Source organism: Lissotriton vulgaris, chromosome 2_1, assembly GCF_964263255.1.
Source record: "Lissotriton vulgaris chromosome 2_1, aLisVul1.2, whole genome shotgun sequence".
Lineage (NCBI taxonomy): Eukaryota > Metazoa > Chordata > Amphibia > Caudata > Salamandridae > Lissotriton > Lissotriton vulgaris.
In genome coordinates, this window is record NC_141687.1 from 523,852,224 (window position 1) to 523,876,573 (window position 24,350).

General features: G+C 46.6%; 1 protein-coding gene across 1 annotated transcript in view; it reads left to right on the plus strand.

Moving 5' to 3' along the window:
* The window catches only part of PFKL (phosphofructokinase, liver type), a 293,377-nt gene that overhangs the window by 112,898 nt on the left and 156,129 nt on the right, over positions 1-24,350 (plus strand). Inside the window, exon 8 of the mRNA XM_086955453.1 lies at positions 14,343-14,438. Within this exon, the coding sequence (XP_086811579.1) occupies positions 14,343-14,438 (96 nt within the window). The remainder of the gene's footprint in view (positions 1-14,342; positions 14,439-24,350) is intronic.

A 24,350-nucleotide genomic window follows, 5' to 3' on the forward strand; every position in this document is an offset into this window, starting at 1 on the left:
CCTGATTGAATTCCCAGTGACCGTCAAAGGCAGGATTAAGCCTCCTAAGTTGGCAGGAGGCCTGACCCGCAAATGGAGAACACTTGATTCTCAGGGACTCATCCACTCCTTAGCCAGAACCCTTCCCACCGTCGATTCCAACTCTTACATTGACTCTATGGAAATAGACATTGCGAACTGGCTATTGGTGGCCAGTGATAAGCACGCACCTCTCACCAAATACGCCCGTGCCAGACATGGCAATGCCCATAAATGGTTCACCAGCGGCCTAAAGGACCAAAAACTTAAACTCCGTCAACTGGAGAGGAATTAGAGGCGCAGTTACTCTAAGGAAGATAGATTGCGGTACCTGGCAGCCCGCAAGGACTACAAAGCATCGATTTCTACTGCCAAAGCGGCGCATTTCTCAGAGAGAATACTTACTGCCCACAATAAATCGAGGGAAATTTTTAAAATCAGGAATGATCTCAGTAGCGATGATAGAATTCTACCTAGTCAGGCCCCCGCTCAAGAGCTGTGCAACTCTTTATTTATATAAATCGTTATTAAGGCCAGCGTTCCCCCCACCGCCCATACAGAATCTCCTGACGACATAGCCAGTAACTCACCTACTTTGACTCGCTTTTCAGAAATATGTCATAACACCCTCTCAGAACTTATGACCCGCGTCAAGTCGGGCTCTCCAAATGACTGTTGCCCTCCTTTTGTTCTCAGGGACATCTTCTCGGCCCTGCCCCAAAGTATCCTCCCTTTCCTCAATGAATCCCTTAGTAAGGGCGTAGTACCTAGCGCCCTCAAGGACGCAACTTTAGTCCCTCTTTTAAAGAAACCTGGGGCAGACCCCTCAAACTCTTCCAACTACCGCCCTATCTCCCTCTTACCCTATCTGGCAAAAATTTTGGAGGCTCATGTGGCAAGGTGCCTCTCTCTAAATTTATCGAAAACTCTGGGTTGTTAGATCCTAACCAAGCTGGCTTTTGGCCAGCTCATGCGACCAAGTCAGTTATCCTAGCAGTACTAGACACACTGAGAGCAAACGCAGACAGGGGGGTCCCTCAGGCTCTGGTGCTTCTGGATCTCTCTCCGCGTTTGACATGGTCGACCCCGACATCTTGTTGCACCGTGTCGAACAAGCAGGCATTCACGGTCCTGCATCTGGACTGGGTCAAGTCATTTCTTACAGGCAGAACCCAAGCAGTACGTCTTGGTACTTTCACCGGCCCAAAACTCTCTGCCTCATGTGGGGTGCCGCAGGGCTCGTCCCTCTCCCCACTGCTGTTTAATCTCTATATTCGGCCTCTGATTCACTCACTCAAAGCCAGGAGAATAACACTCTTTAATTATGCTGATGACCTTCAGATTGTTTTCCCCTTGGATTCCCCCCATGCCGCCGCTGAATTCCAATCTGTGATGTTCCATATCCAGCACTGGATGAACCTCAATCAGCTAAAACTTAACCCAGGAAAGACGGAACTGGTGCTGCCGGGGAACAGCGTTGCTCATTGGGGACCACACTTCTGGCCGAGCGAATTAGGTCCTCCCCCCACCCCCTCTCTCTCTCAGTGAAAAGCTTAGGGGTGGTCATCGACTCTGACCTCTCACTGAGAGGACACGTGGGGGCTGTGATCTCTGCCAGCCTCTTCCAATTGCGCAAAATCAGGAAGATTTCCCATCTGCTATCTCATGCAGCCCTTGTACAGGTAGTGATTGCATTAGTGCTCTCACGCCTAGACTTCTCTAACTCCCTTTACATTGGGCTACCTCAGACCTTACTCAACTGTTTGCTAATGATCCAGAACCAGGCGGCAAGGCTAATTCACAAACAGCCAAAATGGCAATCGGCTAGGCCCTCGCTGCAAAAACTCCACTGGATGCCCATAGCACAAAGAGCTGCCTTCAAGACAGGCTGCCTAGTCTTCAAAGCACTGCACTGTAACAGCCCAAAATTTCTCAGTAGTCTGATCATAAAGCATGTCCCTACCCGTTACCTTCGCTCAGCCCATTTTCATTTACTTAAATGTAAATGTAAATTGATACTTGTATAGCGCACTACTCACCCGCAAGGGTCTCAAGGCGCTTGTACGAATACCGCTGTGGAACCCACCCTGGCTTTCCCTGTGAGGCGTCCACTCCTGGGCACCCCCAAGGTGGAGGCCAGGCATCCTTAGCGTTGTGGGGGCCGTTGTGGAGATTAAGCAAGCTATTGCCAAGAGTTGCAGAGTGGGACTCCATGATTGGAATAGGCACCGAGGCGAGAATTATCAGGTCCGTGGAATTTTTAAGCCCAAGACCCGCCGAGGCGGGGAATTGAACCCTGGGCCCGGGCTAGACCTCTGCATCGGGGTCTGCCTCTCTAACCATTGAGCCACACTTCTCCACTTACCACTCCCACTATCAAGTTGAAAAGGCAGGGAGGCCGCAGGTTCTCGTTCCTTGCACCTAGGCTTTGGAACTCCCTCCCCCTCACAATTAAGACCTGCGGCAACCTATTGAGCTTTAGAAAGGCCTTGAAAACCTGGCTATTCGTACAAACCGGCTAATCTGGTCCACCGCAGCAACATCATACATAATCAACGTCAGGAAACTTATGGTGTCAGTGCGCTTTACAAACTTCTATTAACATAACATAACATAACACTATTGTGTAGATGTGTTAGCAATGCAACAAGGTAATGTAGGCCAGGCAGTACTTAAAACACTTTTTCAAACAACTGCAAAAGCTACAGATTAGCCAACGCTTTCAGAGTTTACTGCTGTATTGTTTATGCAAAGCATGTGATCTACAGCTCGCATGCCTCGAACGGATAATGTTACTTACCCAGTAAGCATTTGTTCTGGGCATGTAGAGCTTGAAGGACTGGGTTCTTTTGGACCCAGCGGTGCCAGGGCACAACACCTGAAACCTTCGTGGGTAACCTGCTCCGGCGTACAAATCACAGAGACACGGGACACTTCCTTCGGCGTCAAAGATTCAAGGTTTATTTGCTGCAGGGAACACAGAAGTCACAGGAAGTACATCGAGTGTAGTTCGGGGAGACTGCTTCAAATTGGTTCTGTGGATCGCTCCTTTTATACAGTTTTTACCCATAGGATAACTTTGAACAAAAGTTTACAACCCGGTTCCCACAATTAGCCCCCAGAGGGGTCGCCTTGGTCACTTTGAAATACATGAGGTCCGGAACATAAGTGCGGAAACATTTGGCGGTTCCCAACTGTAAAAACCATCTTCCCACCATTAGCGAATTCCAATCAGCAGTAAAACAGATCGAAAATAGGAACGAAGACAGGTGCAGAGGAAGACGGAGACAGTGGGGAGATCGGAAAGGGTGTAAAAGGGGAAGGTATCGAGAAACACGGGATACAGGCATCAAAGGGACGCGCCTAATGAGATGCACGGCTGAGACAATAAGCCCGTGCGGCAAGATGAGCCTCGAGCGGCGCCATCTGCCTTACAGCAGCAACCCCCTTGTCATAAAGACACTTTCAAAGAACACGTGTCTTCCGCAAATATCTTGGGAGTCCCAGGGTCGCGAAGCGGACAGCGTCCGTTCGCTGGCTACTTGAGGGCAAGAGACAAAATGGATGCCGTACCTAAGATGGAACCCGTGGGTACAGATGAAAAACCCACATAACAAACGAACGGTTTAAGTTAGCACAGCGAAACTGCGCACACTTACTAAACTCGTCATTTGCGGTTCGTAGATACCAGACTCGACCATATTCGTGCGAGTCGAAAACACCACTTACAATTGTCACGGAACCTCAGACGCTCCTTTTGCCCTCATGTAGGCAAGCACTAGTCGGAATCATACTCGATATTCATCAGACCATCGAGATGTTGTTGTAGCATAACTCTGTCCAACCGAGTCCCCTTGGTAACAGATGGTTGTCTCATACACGTTGTAGCACAGAGGCCACATAAGGCAGGACCACACTGCACGCAAAGGCAACACGTGAACAGGAACACTACCACAACTCCGATGATCATCAGAATCTTCCAACCCCAAGTCGACATCAGGCCCCAAAACCATCCAAGTAGCGTCCAATCCCCTACATCCACGTGTATGGATTCGGAGATCTTATGCAACTTCGAGATGGCTTGATAGACAGTAGGAGCATTATCTGGAATGAAAATGCAGCAGCTCGAATGGATCACCTTACATACCCCACCGCGATCTGCTAAGATGACATCTAAAACCATTCGGTTTTGTAACGTCATAAGCCTCTCCGCCTGAAGTTCTGTGGTGATATTACCAAGGGCACTGGCAGTAATATTAGCTGTCGATTCTACCACTCGAGTCAACTGTCTCAGGTTCCTACTATTAACCATAGGTCCCCAAAACGGGAGGAAACCCTTGAAAAAGTCTCCTGCCTCTTGACCGGCAGTGTCTTCTTCGCTAACTACGCCTCGTACAACTCTAGTCTTATGATAATCGGCATCTACAGTGAACGTCGGAGGCAACAAATTTGCAATGAAACATGAGCCCATGAAGTCTGCGGGCAACCATGTGTATGCACGATCATAACAGATAAAGTAGGTACCCTTGGCAGCCAGAAACACAGGGGACGAGAGCATTGGCAGAATGTAACTTTCAGTGCAAGCACTTTCTCCAAGTAGGGCTTGCGAACCACGACCTATAAGACAAAGATTACCAGTGTGGGGTACGACCCATATTGGAGGCGAGCTTTTAAGCTGCTTTTCACTAGTGAACATACTATATTCCCCTCTACTCAGGACCCTATAAGCTTGTACCTCTTCTTCAGGGATAAGAAAAGGGTCATGGATCTCATCTTCCATATCCTCTATTGCCATCGATAAAGATTTCTGATACGAGGTAGGACCAGAATAGGGGGAACGTTGTTCTTGAATGGGGTGGAAACCCAGTGTGCTTCGGAACATTGTTTGAAATGCTCGAGCTGACCCTTGGGAACTATACGGTAACACCAGATATGGAATTCCCTTACCCGTAGTATGTGGCATCAACCCACACACCCAACAATTAGTAGTGTTAACCACTAACTGATGCTGATGGAGGAGCTGAATAAAGGAATTGTTGCGGAATTCTACACGTCTAGCCTGCTCGTGTTCCGGTAAAATGTGAAAAGAATGGGGAGAAACAGTAGAAGTAAGATTAGGGTAAGAAGTAGGAGTAGGTGTAGCAGGCAAGAAATAAGACATAGTGTAATACACCCCACCCGTCAATAATGCAGAAGCAGTTAAAAACAATACGAACAGTTGGAATACAAAACATTTGGAACGACTGAGTTGCTGCAGCTTGAATCTATAGACTTGAGCTCCCTCCAAATCATTCAGCTTCGAGAATGCCATTCCCTATGACCGTCCGCAACGTTTCTTGACGCACTTCGTTCTGTGCAGCAATAGTCAATCCCCAGGAGTTCCTAGGAACCGACGGCCTTTAACCTAGCGTCAAGACCTACTGTCCAGAAGGAAGTACGCGCGCGGCCCTACGGCCTTCAATACACAATGTATATATATAAGCACAATGTCTCTCAGCTGTGGAAGGAAAAAGATACAAGGAAGAAGCTTGATATATGTACAAAAAATTTCAATGATACGGATGTTCAAAACTGATCACGGGAAATCGAGGATAATGCAGTTGTCAGTTTCAGCAAAGCAAGAAAATTTTATTTGTCCTTAATGCGAGATCGCAAAGAATATCGATGTTTCCCGGGACGTGTCTGCTCGTCGAACAAAGGATCCGTTGAAGAGACAGCGTCCTGCTGATCAGTTGGTTGATTTGGTCTTGAGTCTTTTGCTGACAAGTGTTCAACAGTGGCTTTCTGCTGCGCTGAGTGTTCTCCAACAAGCTGTGCGTCGCTAAAAGGTACAAACGCTGGCAATGTTTCTGTTTCTGTTGACGCAATGCCTTTCCTTACCCACGGGTCTGCCGGCAAAGGAATAGGGACTCGCTTACAATGGGTAGCATGTACCCAATTTTTCCGCCCCTCAAGACGAACGGCAGTCCTCGTGGCCAGGAGTACCTGGTAAGGTCCAGTAAATCGGGGGTCCAGATTGTTCTTGCGTGAAAAGTTGCGAGTAACCACCCAGTCCCCGGGCTGGAGCTGGTGGCCTGGACCCGCCGTCTGCGTTGGCAAGGCGTCGTAAACCTGTTGGTGAATTAACCTCAGTTTAGCAGTCAAGTCATGTAAATAATCAATCAACATCGGATACTCAAGATCAGAGAATATTCCTGGCCTAGGAACCCCCCACACATTCGCAGGACGGCCGAACACTATCTCATAGGGACTAAGCCCTATTCGGGAGTGTACAGTCGCCCTAGTTGACAGTAATGCTAGAGGCAAAGCATCAGGCCACGAAAGTCCAGTCGTAGCCTGAATCTTCGCTAACTTTAGTTTAAGGGTGCCATTGTACCCCTCAACCAATCCAGCTGACTGGGGATGATTGGCGCTATGGAATTTTTGATTAATTCCAAGGCCCTTACACACACTCTTCATCACACTTCCAACAAACTCACTTCCGTTATCTGACCACACGACTCTAGGCATTCCATACCGAGGAAAGTATTCCTTCAGTAGGATTTTCGCAGTAGACAAAGCAGTATTGTCTTTGAGAGGATAAGCCTCGATCCATCGGGAGAATGCGCAAACCACAACCAAAACGTACTTCAGGTTATTGCATCGCTCCATATGGATGAAGTCCAATTGAATCACCTCAAAGGGATACGAAGGAGGAGCAAAACTGCCAGGGGGAGTTGGGGTTCCTTTGCCAGGATTGTACATTATACACACCATACAATTCTTCACCAAACGTTCAGCACATTTCGTAATTCCATCATTCTTCCACACAGCAGCCAACAACTTGCAAATGCCTTTCGCGCTAATATGTGCTAACCCATGTGCCATTGTCACAACGGCCAGCACATACGCATCAGGCAACATCCATCTTTTCTGATCCGACAAATCAATCCAGCAACCATTCGCATCCAACTTTCCCGTACTCTCTTTCCACTTCATCTTTTCAGTGTCGGTGGCCTCATTCTGGATTGTTCTCACGCTCTCAACAGTATCTTCACACATACTTGATTCTGCAGGCCACCTAACCGAACTCGTCACATACATTCGAGTGCTAAGGTTCCGGGCAGTCTCCTTAGCAATCTCATCTGCAAACGCATTACCACGACCAACATCATCCGTCACTTTACGATGCGCACTACACTTAACAATTGCAACTTGCTTAGGCAAGGTCAATGCATCCAAAAGATCGTTCACAAGCTGGCCATGCTGTATCTTCGTACCATGCGACGTCAAGAAACCACGCTCTCGCCACAATCGTCCAAAACTATGCGCTACACCGAAAGCGTACTGGCTATCGGTGTACACATTCACACGTTTCCCTTTTGCTAACACGCATGCTCTAGTAAGAGCGATCAGCTCTGCAGCTTGGGCAGAATTCTGATTCAATCTTGCAGTCTCGACAACAGTATTCAATGTTACAACAGCATAGGCAGTAGTCACATCGCCATTCGGCAACTTAAAACATGACCCATCCACATACAGAATGCCATCCGGATCTTCCAATGGAGTGTTTTTAAGGTCCACTCGACCTTTTGTTTCCTCTTCTGTCCGCAAGTAACAGTCATGTTCTGCTACTTCATCTGACTCTGTGCTAAGTGGTAACAACGTTGCCGGGTTTAGGACATTACAACGTTTTATCTGAATATGGCTTGCCAGTAACGTCAATTCGTACCCAGACAACCTCGCACTCGTCAAGTGCTGAGTTTTCGTACGATTCAGAAGAGTATCGACTGCATGCGGAACCATCACCGTAAGCATATTATCCATGACCAATCCGGCTGATTGTCGGATGGAGACCGCAGCTGCCGCAGTTGCTCTCAAACAACTCGGCAATGCTCTAGCTACTGGGTCTAAGGTCGAGGAAAAATATGCACATGGACGTTGCTTACCACCAAAAGGTTGCGTTAGAACACTCAAAGCACAACCTTCCCTCTCGTGAACATATAACGTGAACGGCTTACCGTAGTCAGGGGTACCTAACACAGGAGCCGAACACAATGAATCACGCAGTTCAGAAAAACTTTTCTGACATTCTTCCGTCCATGGTAAAGGAGTTGAAACATCCTTGCACGTAAGAGCCACCAATGGTTTCGCTAGCAATGAAAAATTAGGAATCCACTGCCTGCAGTACGACGTGATACCTAGAAAGGCACGCACATCTCTTTGGGTTTGTGGCACAGCCATTCGCGCAATCGCTGCAATTCTCTCTGGGGTCAATCTCCTTCCCTCCTTTGACAATAAGTGACCTAGATAGGTTACTTCTTGACAACAATATTGGAGTTTAGAAGGTGACACCTTGTGATTTAACTCACAGAGATGTTGCAGCAATGACACCGTAGCAATTTTGCAAATGTCCTGAGTATCGGCAGCCACCAATAAGTCGTCGACGTATTGGATCAAGGCCGCACCAACCGGCAACCTAAACGCATCCAGTTGGCCCTTCAAAGCTTGACTGTAAATCGATGGACTTTCACAGTAGCCCTGAGGAGCGCGTTTGAACCGGAAGCTACGTCCACCAAGAGAGAAACCGAAAAGGTCCCTGCTCTCTTCGGCAATCGGGATGCTGAAGAATGCATTTTTCAAGTCAATCACCGAAAACCATGAAGCAGTAGCTGGAATCAGAGTCAGTAGCGCCGTGATGTCAGGCACAACAGGAAATTGAGGAACCACAATTTTATTTACCTCCCGTAAATCGATAACAAAGCGATAAACAGGCGGTTTCGTAGGATCTGTACGTTTAAGAATGGGCAGTACAGGGCTATTGCACACGTTTCCCCGAGTCTCCTCAATAACATCTTTCTCGATCAGGTCATAGATGATCGCTAACAGTGCTCGTTCACCATCAAGGGAGATACGATACTGGGGAATACGTGGCAATCGCACATTCGATTTCAACTGAACAACATAAGGGGAGATATCAAGTAGGCCCACATCATTTGGACCCGTCGCCCACAAAGACGCAGGAAGAGAACTCAATTCCGGTGGAAGCTTATCGAGGGACAAATACATGGGAGAGACTACTCTTTCTCCTAACGTAAGCCTTACACCTGCAGGAGAACAATACAAAGTTGCATACAAACGTTTAAGCAAATCCAAACCCAAAAGATTCTCACCACAACCAGTAGTCAAAATCAACGGAGCTTCGAGCTCACGTGGCCCAATTTGAAGGGACAAAGGGCGTGAAACTGGATTGCTAACGGGGGCGCCAGAGAATCCAACGGAAACATTTGTTAGGCCAGACAAAGGTGCGCCAGGGAGTTTCGAATGCATAATAGAACTTTTCGCTGCACCAGTGTCCAACAGAAAAGGCTCAACGACGCCCGATGTAGCAACTGCGACGTAAGGCCCTCTCTGATCAACCGGAACTGATACCACTCCCTCTCCTTGTCTTTGGCTGTCCTAGTAATTACTATCGTTAGTCCCCTGATCGACGTAATAATCGTCTACATTGTACTGCGCAGATCGTCCTTGCGATGATCCACGTTGATCGAAACAGTTATTAGAATTAGACGAGTTGTCTGAGCGATCGGTTTGAGCACCACGACCTCTACCACGTGATGCCTGCTGTGAACCCCCACGACCTCCTTTAGACGAGTTACCACTATTACGTTCATTTAGAGCAGGACAATTGAATTTAATGTGTCCTTCCTGTCTACAATAAGCACATTGATTATACCCTAACGAAGATCTTTGGAAAGAGGAATCATTACGCGACTGCGATCGATTTGATTGCGACTGCGATCTATTCTGTTGGGGCGCAATCTGATTAGAACGCGGCGGATACGCTTGTTGCAACAACACTTTAGTTTTTAGCTCTTTCGTCTTTTTATCAGCACGGTCATTTTCCTCTTTCTCTCTATTCTCGTAATATTGTGCCGTAGCCAATATCTGAGCTGAGGTAGAAACGGCCCATGCACTTTCCGAATTCTTTAATTTATTGCTCAGATCGGGCAACAAGTTCGACACGAATTTATCCACAAACAACCTCTGTCCACCCTCAGTACCCATATCCTGTCCACTATGATCAATGAATGCTTCCTCAAACCTCGTAAAGAAGTCTGATACACTCTCATCTTTCTTCTGCTTACAGGCTGACAACTTGTCCCAATTGACTCTCATGGCTGGCATAAGCGTTTTCATTAATGTTATTATCCGCTGAGGAAGAGCAGTAATCAATTGATCGGGTTTAGTAGCAGCCACTTGTCCAGCATCTGCCGCTGTAATGGCAGCCCAATCGCCACCTAATTCATTTGCGTGATCTTGGTGACGAATCTTAGCCCATACCGGTTGCGGTACGACGTTGCCAAACAACATGTCGATATCGGCAAGATTCATTACCGTAGCATCTACGACCTGCGATAATTCCTTATAATACCCAGTAGGATTTTTACGAGGATCGGGCAAAGATTGTTTCACCTGAAGCACTTCCGATCGTTTCCATGGGAGGTGTATCCACACTCTCTCAAAATGCGCCACTATCGGACGAGGTTGAGCATTAGGATCAGCTGGTATCCAAACCGGCGGAACTTCACGCATAGGATATTGGCCAGACTCGTCTTGTTGTTCAATATCCTCAACGAACAATGCATGAGGAATAGGAGCGGGACGAAGAGATAGCAACCGCTCAATAGCCCGTCGAACATTAGTGTCTACTATCAGTCCAGTTGCGAACTGAAGCCGAAGTTCAGACAGGGCGGTCAGCACCTCGTCAGGCGCATTGGCCGCTATCTGATCATGAAGGAACTTGCACATTTCGTCAAACACATATCTCTGAGTTGGTATGTTGAATTGAGTAAACGTTTCGAGGACAACACGGGGTGGATTTCTAAGAGGGTTTACCATCCAACCCATCGCCATATTATATAGTGCAACACGTTCTCTGTTACCGGGAAGCTGACTACGTCTCTGAGGACCATCAGATCCAGCAGACCCAAAAACAGGTCCGAGCGACTGAAAGAAGTTTGTCGCAAGGGGAGAATTACGATTACGAGTAGAGGGAGAAGAGTAAGACACAGGACTAACAAGAGGAGGGGTAGAGACAGTAGCAACAACAGGGGTTATCAACACAGGAGCAGCAGCGGGAGCAGGAGTATGTGGAAGCGGAGGAGCAGTAGGAATAGAAACAGACAAAGGAGCAGGAACAGTCGGAAGAGCGGGTGCAGGTTGAGGAACTGGTGGAAGAATAATGGGTGGAAGAACAGGTACGGCAGGGACCACAGGAGCTGCGGTACCCTGTACGTACGGAGGTGGCGACTTCATAAGATAGGACATTAAAGGATCCTCAACTGTCTCTTCCTTCTTATCCGACTCCGTAGGCAAAGCAGGATAGCATTTATCTATGGCCATACGTTGTAGCCTCTCAAACACTTCCTTATCCTTATCCTCCTTATCACGCTGAAACTGCTCAGCTTTCTTCACTATAGTAGCAACATTATCTCGCTGACTACGTTTAGTCTGTCTGATTTCTTTCTGTCGGGCTTCTTTGCGCCACAACCGAAAGGCATCAAACATGGCCGGCCTAGATTTACGTTCGAACAACTTAATTTCCAAATTATCTAAGATCGACGCCTCGAAGCTACCGTGAGGTGGCCAACGAAGGTCGCCGTCTTTCTTTGTATATTTAATCCAATAATCGTTAAAAGCAATCGGGCCTAGCCCATGTTTGCTATATAAATCATAAGTAGGAGTTCCAACCGGAGGTATCGGACACGAGTCCTCCAGCAGGGAATCCGCACCACAAGGTCTGAAACAACTAAACAAAGTACTGCGACCAGGCATCTTGCACACTAGCCGAGTTTCACAAACTTCAAGGGTTACGGGATTTACCAAGTCCCAGCAAAGAACAAAACCCTCGGTTTTTGGCGGCTGCAGTCGTCAAATAATACAACAACAAAGTACGCTAGCAAAGTGTCACCGACAAAAACACTCATACAGCGTGAACAACAAAGACACTCGCTAAAGTGTCAACAACCAAGAACTCTGGGAGCGACCCACAAATACTTAACTCAAAGATCGATGGCGTCCTCAGGAAGGCCCGTCAATCGTCTCGCTATACCAAGGTCTACGCCAGGCGCCAAAACAGGTCTACAGTCAGGGCAGCAGTCCGTCGCAGCCGTCAGGAGGCGGGAATCTTCGCGGGAAAAGTCTTCGGGCCACTTATTTCGACAACAAGATCGATGAAGCGGGGTGCACCTTCCCTCGGAGATTTCACACGAAGTTCCTCACGATCGTCGGGCTTGGACCGGTACCACTGATGCAGCCCCACGTTGGGCGCCAACTGAAGGACTGGGTTCTTTTGGACCCAGCGGTGCCAGGGCACAACACCTGAAACCTTCGTGGGTAACCTGCTCCGGCGTACAAATCACAGAGACACGGGACACTTCCTTCGGCGTCAAAGATTCAAGGTTTATTTGCTGCAGGGAACACAGAAGTCACAGGAAGTACATCGAGTGTAGTTCGGGGAGACTGCTTCAAATTGGTTCTGTGGATCGCTCCTTTTATACAGTTTTTACCCATAGGATAACTTTGAACAAAAGTTTACAACCCGGTTCCCACAATTAGCCCCCAGAGGGGTCGCCTTGGTCACTTTGAAATACATGAGGTCCGGAACATAAGTGCGGAAACATTTGGCGGTTCCCAACTGTAAAAACCATCTTCCCACCATTAGCGAATTCCAATCAGCAGTAAAACAGATCGAAAATAGGAACGAAGACAGGTGCAGAGGAAGACGGAGACAGTGGGGAGATCGGAAAGGGTGTAAAAGGGGAAGGTATCGAGAAACACGGGATACAGGCATCAAAGGGACGCGCCTAATGAGATGCACGGCTGAGACAATAAGCCCGTGCGGCAAGATGAGCCTCGAGCGGCGCCATCTGCCTTACAGCAGCAACCCCCTTGTCATAAAGACACTTTCAAAGAACACGTGTCTTCCGCAAATATCTTGGGAGTCCCAGGGTCGCGAAGCGGACAGCGTCCGTTCGCTGGCTACTTGAGGGCAAGAGACAAAATGGATGCCGTACCTAAGATGGAACCCGTGGGTACAGATGAAAAACCCACATAACAAACGAACGGTTTAAGTTAGCACAGCGAAACTGCGCACACTTACTAAACTCGTCATTTGCGGTTCGTAGATACCAGACTCGACCATATTCGTGCGAGTCGAAAACACCACTTACAATTGTCACGGAACCTCAAGCTGTAGATTCACATGTGCCCACCCGCCTCCCTGGTTATCTATACCAGTGCAGTTTTCTTCCTTTACATACATATGCATGGACATCTCTATTCTACCTTTACTAACTCCAATCTCACCCTCTGTGGGAAAACATTCTAACAATGGAGTCGATGCCCATGAGCACTATCACCGAAAGGAGGCGTCTCCTACCTCGTGACTTGAAAGGCTTCGTCGAAGAAAAAGGAGTTGCAAACACCCAGACTCAACACTAGATGGCAGGAGATGGCAAGCATGTGAATCTACAGCTCTACATGCCAAGATCAGATGCTTACCGGTTAAGTAACATTATCCTTACCTATTTTGAGGTCATTCAACATGAGAGAGAAAAAAAGTGAAGCATTAGCTGAAACTTTTCAGGGAATTGAAGGAAGCTTGTGCCATGACTGCACATGATATACCTATTCTTTGTGTTAACAAGCCAGCACTGCTGCTGTAGGTTTTGTGTGTCTTTATGAAGCTTGGTCAAACCATGTCATTATAAACCAAATTGGCTCTGTCAATACTTATTTTTCCAAGATTCAGTAATATAAATTGTTCTTAATCTTGGTCCTCAAAAAACATACTTTTCAGGTGATGGCTCTTTTGTCTAATTGGATTATGAGGTGCTACCAGTATCTGTCTGTTATTTAGTTTCTAAATGTCAACAGTATACCAAACCTCAGCCACCATGTCTCAAACAATAGGAGCATTTGGTATAGTGCATACATTTTTGAGGTGATGAGCAATTGATTTCTTGTCTGGCTAATCCTCAATAAAGTCAATTTGACAGGTTTTGTGCTAGGGTCCTTTGAATTCTGGCAGTGAATACTACTTAGCTAGATTTTATTTCATTTTCAGTTTTGTGCTGTGCAAATGTTCGCACTCATCAGGAGTACTGGGTCACATTTCAGTATACTGTTATCATTTTACTAGATTCCAAGTTTACAGCTATAGCCTCTCCATAGATTTGCTTATCTGGAATGTTTGATCCTCTGTGATATACAGCATTTTTTTGTTGTTCTTTACAATGCTATGTTTTTAGTTGTTTATTGTTGTTTTTTTGCCATCACAGACTCGCAGCAAAGGTTCCAGACTTAACATCATCATCATTGCAGAAGGTGCCATTGACTGTAATGGAAAGGCAATTTCATCCAGCTATGTCAAAGATGTATGTGGTAATCCTAGACTCCAGATTTTCTATCATCTTTCTGCATCTCATTTTCTTGTTACAGTTGATAATATCAAATGACGTAGCACCCAAGCAAAGGTTAACTTCCAAAAGAGTGCTCGAAATTGCCACCAATTTAGGTGCTAGTGCCTTATTCTCAAATGTATCTGTTTGTAGACCATTATTGCATATGGGGGGGCTGTGTAAAAACGTCCGTAACAAATTAAACCCCAATTGTCCTTTTTAACAATAACTTCTGTCAGAAGGCACCATCTCACATTTCTGTAAGAAGTCATTGGTAATGTTTTTTATGAAATAGTTGACCCTATGTTATAGAACACATTTAAAGTGATATCTACCAACCTCTACCCAAAAGCACATCTTGAATTGACCCATTTTTACTTCACACTGTAGATAACAAAGTTGTGATAGTATGGGTACATTGGTCTATTTAGAATATGGAGGCCTGGGTTTTAATCCCAACTTCAGCATGCGCCCAAAAGAATATTATAGTTCTGGCAAATTACTTTATCTCCTTGTGCCTGAAGTTGTAATATCATTGTATTCTGTAATGCAAGTATTGTAATCAAATACTAGCAAAATAGAAAAAAACGACTGTACACTGTGTGGTCGAGTATTGTTCTAATTATGTTTCTATCGTCCTCAATATCACATCTAGGTTTTTGTAATCTAGTCTTAAATTACCCTGTGCCCCATATTGTTTGATATACAACACATTGCTTTAAGATGCTTCCCTTCAATTAAAATGTACTTTGTAAAGTGTTCTGCTTCTCTTTGGAGTTGGTCCACAAGTAATCTGAAAAATGTTTGTTTTACATTTTATAAAAGGCATTGATTTTAAAGTGGGAAAATACTAAAGTACTGGAACATAGTAATAACACATTTATTATGCGTGGTATTTCACCCCATGCCAAAGGGAAAATGTCCCTGCTTAAACCACATTGTGATGGTATCAAAATGAAGTCTAGGTTTAATGTCTATTATTAATAATATAATTCTGTAAAACTATACAAACATTTTACTCTGGTGTATGTTGTTGTAAGCCATGTTGAGGGGACTGGTTGAGGGGAGTGATTTTACCCTTGCTGTCTAGTAAATCACATTTTCACACTTGCCTATTCGTCTTCACACCATTGAAGTATCCTCCCATTACAAATTTAGAGAGCCTCTATTATGTCCCCTTTATATTCACAACAGTGTTTCTATGAGCACCACAACTGTTTAACCTTTTTTAGGTCTGTATACAGACACATTTAGCTGGCCAGAAGACTGCATTATACTATTCTTCAAAAAAGTAGAGAGAGAGTGCGCTTTGGGTCAGCCCCCTTCAGTGTTTTTCAGGATTTATCATCGTTGATGGATACTGTTGATCAAGGCTATAGCATTTTGTGGATTAGTACATTGTTCCTTAGTGTTCACATACATTTTTGGTGGAAGGCTTTCATGTTTATATTTTAGGATCAATTCTATTTTATTCATTACATCAATGAGAGCAGAACAGCGTAAGTACACCGCTCTGTCACCTACAACCTTGAGGCCGGCAGCAAGATATCTACCCAACTAAACGTTATCCCACCCAACTCCTTCCCACCCTCCTCTTCGACACTCAGTAGACGATTTCAGATTAGCATTTCATAGACTCTCTGCCATTCGCCACAGTATTAATAGCCCTTTTAGCTTCTCTGAATCTTTCTATATCCTCATGTGCTGTCTGACTCCATTCCTTGCGGTGTGGGAGTTGGTGCCAAAGACTATGTAGCCATTGAGTGTGCATGGGGGCACTATCTGAGCCCCCGCATCGATAGAATGGCCTGTGTTGCGACTTCCAGCACCATCACTATCTACCTTCCCTTGGGAGACTTTTTGGGGATAGGTCTGTGGATTTGGTACAACCAGTAAGACGTATGCAGGAAACCGTGGTATCTGTGTGTTGTAGTGTTTATCTTCATCATACAGTATCAAGATCCAGTAGTGGGACAATTTTGGGCAGTACCAGAGAAGGTGCATCAAAGTGCAACACCCAAGCAACCCTCCAGCATTCTTTGCTACATTCATGGCACCATGCCTATATTCTAGCCGGTGTCCAGTAGTTGTAGGAAGCAACCTTCTCCACAGCAGGGCCGGACTGGGAACCGAAACCAGCCCTGGCAAACCGCTCGGCAGGCCCCTGGGGCGGGTGCGGCCGAGTTGTGTGCAAGAGTCGGTTTGGGCTGATTTTGCTACAGGTGGGCAGATATTGCAGACCCCTAGTAACAAAAACGGCTCCCCGGGGGCCCAAAATCGGCCCCCACCCTGGCAGCCCACTGGGGAAACGTCCGGTGTCCGCTACTACCAGTCCAGCCTGCTCAGCGGTCTCCATGCTCAATGCGTTGAGCGTAGTTTGCCAAGCCCTATAAAAGATGCCCTCCCGTTCCTAATGTGTAAGTTCCCTGCCCTGCTCCTCTTCCCAATGTCTCTGCCCTGCTCCTCTTCCCAATGTCTCTGCCCTGGGGTCTTCTCCATAGGAGTTGGCTGTGCCAGCAGTGCATAGAGCTCAGTGACTAAATGGCTGTATTTTTTCTGTGGGAGAATCCATTTTTGAAATTGTCATTGATCTATGGACATACAGTTTGATTAAGAGATACATAACCCAGTACCTAACCTGCATGTAGCAGAGACGCTCATACTCTGGCAGCACATGGTCTCGTTGCAAAACATCAAAGGAGATAATACCCACTGTGTCGAAAAGATTCCCCATCCGGTTACAACCAGCTGTCTGCCGTTGTCGGAAGAGCTCCTCCTGAAATTCATAAGTAAAGTCAGGGTTCACAAGAAAAGGGGTAATTGGGGATGGAAAGGATGTCAATCCCCTCTTCTCTGCCATCCTATCTAAAACTGCCATAGTAGCCTTCATTACCAAAGAAGAAGAATATAGGCCCCAGGGTCTGTGTTTCTTAGGAAGGCATGGCACTTTCCATATCTGTATACCCACTAAAGAGTGGTTCATGAAACACCAATGCTTCTCAGATGCCTCCCTACTCCACTCCACCTAGTATTGGAGCTGTGTTGCTTGGAAATATTGCACTATGTTGGGCACCCCCAGACCACAATCCCTCACTCCTTTACCAAGAGCTTAAATGACAGTTCATGTGAGGCCTTTTGCCATCCCACACATTTGTTGAATTCAGCTTGGAACTGCCTAACAGTGTTGGGCTGGGGAGGTCAATGGAAACATTTCAAACAGGCTAGGCAACACCGTCCTCTTTAGGGCTGCTATACAGCCCAACCAGTAGTTAGCGCCAATGGGATAGGTCTGTTTGAAACTGCTGGAGGAACCCTCAATAATTTATCTCTGCTGTGCTGGAAGCAGAGCAGGTGAGCTGGATTCCTTAGTAAGGGATGAAGGCCTCTGCCCATACCACCGCACAGCCCTAAGCTGTTCCTGATGCATGCAGGAGACTGTAAGACTGAGCACCGGCTATTTATGAAGGTTAACCTTAACCTAAAGCTTCACAGTTCGGTTCATAAGGCAGGGAAAAAAGCAAGCGGCTCTGTCAAGGTCTGTATCACGTCATGCCAGCTGATTGTATGTGTGTCTGTGCCGAATCGTACCCCGGTTTTGGCTGTGTCTGTCCGAATACGCTATGTCAGGGGTTCCATACATATGGCAAACAAGAGTGGTGAAAGTGGGCATCCCTGTCTGGTTCCCCTATGTGTACAAAAAGGGTAGAAGATACACTATTAACCTTCACTGAGGCCTGTGGGCAGTTGCATCCACACCAGATCCAGTGATGAAAATTATCTCCAAACCCAAAATGCTCTCATGTATGTGACTGGTATGGCCAATGTAGCTAACCAAATGCTTTTTCAACATAGATGGTTAATAGAATCTCCCTTTGGGACTGCTGTTCTGGTGTTGTGTAGGAAGCTGGCTTTTTCTATAGTGGTTCAAAAGAGGTACCCTGTGTAAAGAGTCCAAGCAAACCCCGAAGGAATTACAGAGGCACAAATGACACCCCAAATGCTCTCTTTTGTGGTAGTGTGGATGAGCAGTAAGGCAGAGGGCAGTGCTAAGCATTTATTGTATACACAAAGGTAGTAAACTAGACACACTACAATTTAGAAAATTACATACTTTTTATATGAATTTAGATACCAAGATCATCGGAATCCGGTAAGTACTTCTCGAATTATGAATTTGTTAAATTTTCTAAAGTTGACATAGTGCAATTTTTGGGAGTGGTAATGTTATTCTATGAGGGAGCAACATTTACTGCATTCCAGTACTAAACAATGACTTAGTTCTCCAGGACTTAAGGTGAATATGGGGCAATGTACAAGGCAATCTCCTTTCAGTTCTTGCGTGAGGTCTCTCCACTATTTATAGATCTGCTCAGAGAGAGTCAAACTGAGACTCCATAAATTCTCTGCCTTATCTTCCACTTGTTGGCCAGCGCTGTGAGTAACCGGGCGTCTTTCACAGCCAGGGACAAGGATGTAGTGAGCATCTTTAGGAAGTGTGCTCTCTATATAGTGCAGTAAAATGAAGTACACTGTGTAGAGTCCAGGCAACCCTTTATTGGTTTACAGGGCTTTCTTTAAAAATCCCAAGTGCTCTATTTTGTGGTAGTGTGGTCAAGCAGCTTAGTCTAATCAAAGGGGTGTGTTGTATATACACAGTCATTAAATGGGACTTGCACTCAAAGAAATCAGGTAAATACTTTTCAAGATAGATTTTCAGCTTGTTCTTGTTCTTCGCGGTTGGGTAGAAACCTCTTGTCAATGACTTACAGGAATGTTCTAGAGGACTTAAGATAAATAGGGCTCAAGGTCCCAGACCGCTCCAACAAGTCGGCTCTGGGGCATTCGAGTGCAGGGGTGCTTTTTAGTGTCAGGCGGCCTGTTGAAGTCAATGGTAAACTGTTCCTGCAAAAAGAGGCTGCAATTGGAGACTGGGGAGCCAGTCGGTTCGGATGCAAAGGGTGGAGATCTGGTCTTTAGGGTCTCTGGAGCTGGGATGCACTGTCAGTAGATCTGGCTGTGGGGTTCGTGTGCAGTGGTTTTTGGTCTGGCGTGTGGCGGCGGTCAGAGACACTCCGTTTCAGTGGGCCTGCAGAAAGAGGCTGCAGGCAGGGACTGGGGGTTCAGACTGGTAGAGCTCAAATGTGAGCTCAGGTCTTTGGGGTCTCTGGGTGCTAGGGACACTGTTGATTCACTCAGACTCTGGCTGTGGGGCTCGGGTGCAGAGGTGCTTTGAGGTGTTCAGTCGTGGAGATCAGAGACACTTGCTTCAGGTGATGACCTGGAAATGGGGCCTTAACAGGACAGCTGGGCCACTCTGGATGATGGCTTCTGCAGTGCTGATGTCCCTTATCAGCTGGTCAGTCTCCGTGGGATCGGTGTCCGGATTGGACCACCAAGTCTTGGCTGCTGCAAGGGGTCCGGTACCTCCGATTTTGGTGCTGAGAGCTCCGGGAAGGTCTAGCCTAGCGTCATATTACTCGCTGAGGAGATGGGCTGAGCTCTGGGAGCATGGAACACTTTCTCCTGGGTGGCTTCTGGCCCGGTGAGGCCAGGGCCAGTCCATGAATCAGGTAGCTGCGAGAAGCAGGGCAGGCACAGACAGCAGTGCCCCCTGCTCTGAGGCAGGCTGCAGCACAACCCTCCCTCTCCATCCCCCGTGGCTCTGCTGTGAGGCAGGTTGGAGCCTGCTAACTGATTAGGAGGGAGAAGGAGAGTACAACAGACTGTGGGACGGAAGAGCTGGCTAATACACAACAATAAAAGTGAAACCAGCACAGCGCTCATAACAGGCGACCCTACAGGCAGCTTGCTGCACGTCGGCATTCATGATGACTTCCGACCCCTGGATGTCTTTCTGGCACTCTCGAGGCCCCCGTTTCAAGTCACTAACTCTCTCTGCTGCTACCTTGGCCTCGCCCCCATGTTTATCTTTTATAGCATGAAGCATATATTCTACTAGAGGTCTAGAAAGTCTTCTTTGCTGTACATACTTTGGTGGCACAATGGCACTTTAATGGCTGATCTCAAGCTTTTTAGGTCTCGTGCCTAGCGTTGCAGAGCGCAACACTACTCGCGCAGCGCGAGACTTCTTGTAGGGCGTTTTAAAACTAAGGTAGGAATTGCACACGCATGAGTGTGCTTTTCCTTTTGGCCCACGTTATTGGCCTTCGCTTGCGTCTTTTTAATAAAGACAGCACGCAATTGCCCAAAGGCAGGCTCATTGCTCTGCCCATGGCCTATTGGTGTCTATTACGAGCACCACTGCCATGTGGTTTCAGTTATCGTGCCCAGAAACTGGCCCAATAATTCAAACCACATGCCTCGCTGTGGTGCCCGCTCCACTCGCTGGCTTGTCTGTTTCGCGATCGCTTTCACTGCGGGCAATGACTCACCCCGATCCCCCCCACTCCAGCTGGGCTCGAGTATAAAGACCTCGCCGCTCCCACACACCCAGGTACCAGTGATAGCTTTCCTCAGATACATCGCGCAATCACCGCATAGACAGTGAGCATCTCAAGCTACTCTCACACAAAGAGCACCACATAGGCAGCAGTATTGAAAACTTACCTCACCCATAAGCATCTTAAATATATCATTACAAATAAACAAAAGTGCATAAACAATATAACTAGGCAATGACTGTTTCGGAATTGCAAACTCTGAAGGCGTGGTGCAAGCCCGAGTAGGCAGCAGCCGTTTCTGACATTGAAACTGCAGCAGGCATCCTGGGCCGGGAGTAGATAGCCCTTCCCCCACCAGCCTGCCCACCCCATGCAACTTGGTATGCCACCGCTCTCGGCCAGCTGGGCCGCGCTGTGAGGAGCGGCACCGTAGGGCGTGAGGTGAGCACTCAGTTGGTCAGCGTGGCCCCTGCCCCCAAACCTCATAGCCTCGAGAAAAGAACATTGACGAGACTTTCCAACATGCTCTTGTGGGACCATCTCGGAGCCGGGCCGGGCCGCGCGGCAGTCTTCCCACCCCATGTTCTCATGAGCAAGATTTTGAGCTCCATAGTAACCTCTCTGGCTGCAGTCACAAGGTTTTGTGATTTCAGTTCCAGCCTTTCTAAAGGTTCAGGAAGCTTGGTTCCCCTGACAACCGGGACCTCGCTTGGGTAATCCTGAGAACGGCTGGGCTGGCCTGCCCTTGTAAAAGTGCAGTTTTAGATTTTCCTTTTGTAGTTGTAAACCAGGCCAGTCGGTCATTACTTAGGCTGCTGTTTAGTAAAGTACAGTGGAGTGGTGTGGCTCACTATTTAGAGGCGGCAGACCCGGAAGCAGAGGACGGCCCGGGACCAGGGTTCAATTCCTGATGCGGCAGGGTCGTGAACCAGGGTCAGCAGACTCGATAATTCTCGCCTCAGTGCCTACTCTAACCAAGGATCACACTCGGCAACTCTGGGCATTAGCTTGCCTCATCTCCACAACGGCCCCCCACCAATGCTGGGGATGCCCGGTTTCACCTTGGAGATACCCAGGAGGGACCATCTCACAGGGAAAGCCAGGACGTCTATAGCGCCAGGACGCCTCAGGGCAACAGTGCGCTTTACAAGACACATACATTTACATTTACATTTACCGGGCAGCGTTTCCTGCTCTCGGACATTAAGCAGCGCTTTAAAGACGTGTGTTCATTGGTTCCATTTTAATTTACATCAGTAACCAAAGCCATGGTATGCTCCAGAGCATATTTCCTTTTTACAAATCGTAAGAATAGTTTACACTTAGCAATGTTCAGAGAAGCTGTGTGCAGCTTAAACCCCTCTAGATATGTTACATTCCAACCCTGGATGCCGAACAGGTTCGTGTGTGGGTTCATAAAGCATTTCCGAGGCGTTTAACCGGGGTAAGAACTCCTAGATGGACCTCTGTACAACGCACTTCATGACTGGGACAGTGCGAGCGGTCTGTGGTTCTCGTCCCTATTAGAAAGCTCGAGCGCTGTGTGCAGGAGCCAAGTTGAGTTCACGTAGGGGGCATTTCACTTGAGTGCGTGCGGAGGTTCCTGGCATGAATACGGATCAGAGAGCCCTGCCAAGCTTTTCCTTTCCTATTCTTTTCATTCCGTGGCTTTTTGCTTTCATTCTCTCTCCCCTGACAAACACGGCGCTTCCTTTTCTTTTTATGTATGCATATATTTAATTATGGAGTCTCAGAGCTTTCTACCACTCCGGGTTGTGAAATTATTACCTTCTAGTTTCCATCGAGCGCAACCTTTTTCCGGTGCACTCCTCAAAAATCTTTATTTCCGACACTCTCGTGGCATGCCACTGTCTGTTTTTTTCCACAATTCTTTTCTCGCTCTTACATTTTCAGGTTGAGCCTGAGTTGGCGCACATGTGCTGCGAGGCACACTGTATTCTGTATGAGTTTGACCACGCCCACCACTTTCAATTGGTTCCTTCCAATGCCTTTCCAAATAATTTGTTTGGTGTGGTGAGGGTGCCATCGGTCCCTCCATGGGTGTGTTTGTCACGTCCATGTCAACTGACCCTCTTACTTGTTTGATCTAGTTTTAATGTTATACGATTTATTTTTCAATACTAATATTCTCATTCTCAGTCACCCACACTCTCACTTACGTTCACTCTCAATCTAACTCACTTGTATTTACTCATACTGACTGACACTCAATCTCATGCATTCTCAGTCACTTCCTTTCATTGACTCGCACTCATTTTCACTAACAAAATACACGCTCAGACACTTTTAAGAATGCACACAACATACATTTAAAAAAACAGCTGCCAGTGAAGGTTTTGTAGCTGTTCCTGTTGCTCAGTGCTCAACTTTCTATTGCACTAATAGTGAAAAGTTCACTAATTCTCACTATTAATGTCATAAAAATATGGGCAGAAAACAAAGACGCAAAGACCCCACCCACGCCCATAAAACTAAGAACCCCTATGTTCTTGCCACTGCTTTTGGCACTTCTGAGGCCAGGGATCTCAAAAGCAGGGCCAGGGGCTGCAAGGGGTAAGCAAGAAGTCGCTGCTGTGAACCATGGCAAACCATAATTGATTTTCATAAGGCTTGCTCATTGTATGCTGTTGCATTGTGAGTCATGTAACTTCTACTGCTGTGTTATACAGCTTTTCTGCATAAATGCATTCACCTTTTTCCCCGCAGCAGCATAAGCCTTATGCATGACTAGAGTAAAGATGGTTGGAACGGCTGTAGTGTTGGCTTACATCATACAAGCTGAATTTAATGCTTCTAATGCCCTGCATGGTATCATTCTAATCTAATTTCTTAAGTACATTTACTGAAGAGAAAAGGCAAATAAAAAAAAATAAGAAGATAAGGAACCACTGCATAAGCCACATAGAAAATGTACATATCTTGCTTGTGTGGAAGCTGCATTAAAGACCCGCAGAGAGGCAAGGTTTCTAAAACCATAAAAGGCTTGCCTGTATAAGACGGCTCCAAATTTCACCTTCCATGACCTCCTAAAAAATTAAATGTGAAGTATTCGGGGAGCAATTTAAGAGTGGAGAGACTGTGGAGGTAGAAAGTCTACGCAGCAAGAGTAGGGAAGGGTAGAAAAAGAGAAACCTGGAAGGTGGTAAATAACAAGCATTTGCAATGCAATAGATCTCGCATTTACGCGAGTTTAAGCTATTGGCATTGTAAATGGCAATGCCTTTTATTTATGTTTTAAAAACCAAGTCATAAAATAAGGCAATTACAATGCCAATAGCTCAAACTTGCATAAGTGCGAGACCTATTGCAATCCATTTACTCTCTATTTGAGGTGGTGTGGGCGAGCAGTAGGGCTTTATCAGAGCGTAGTGTTAAACATTTATTGTACACACAAATTATGCCACACACACAATGACTGAACTCAGACCAATTGTTGGTATCAAAAATATTTTTGTGGTATTTTATT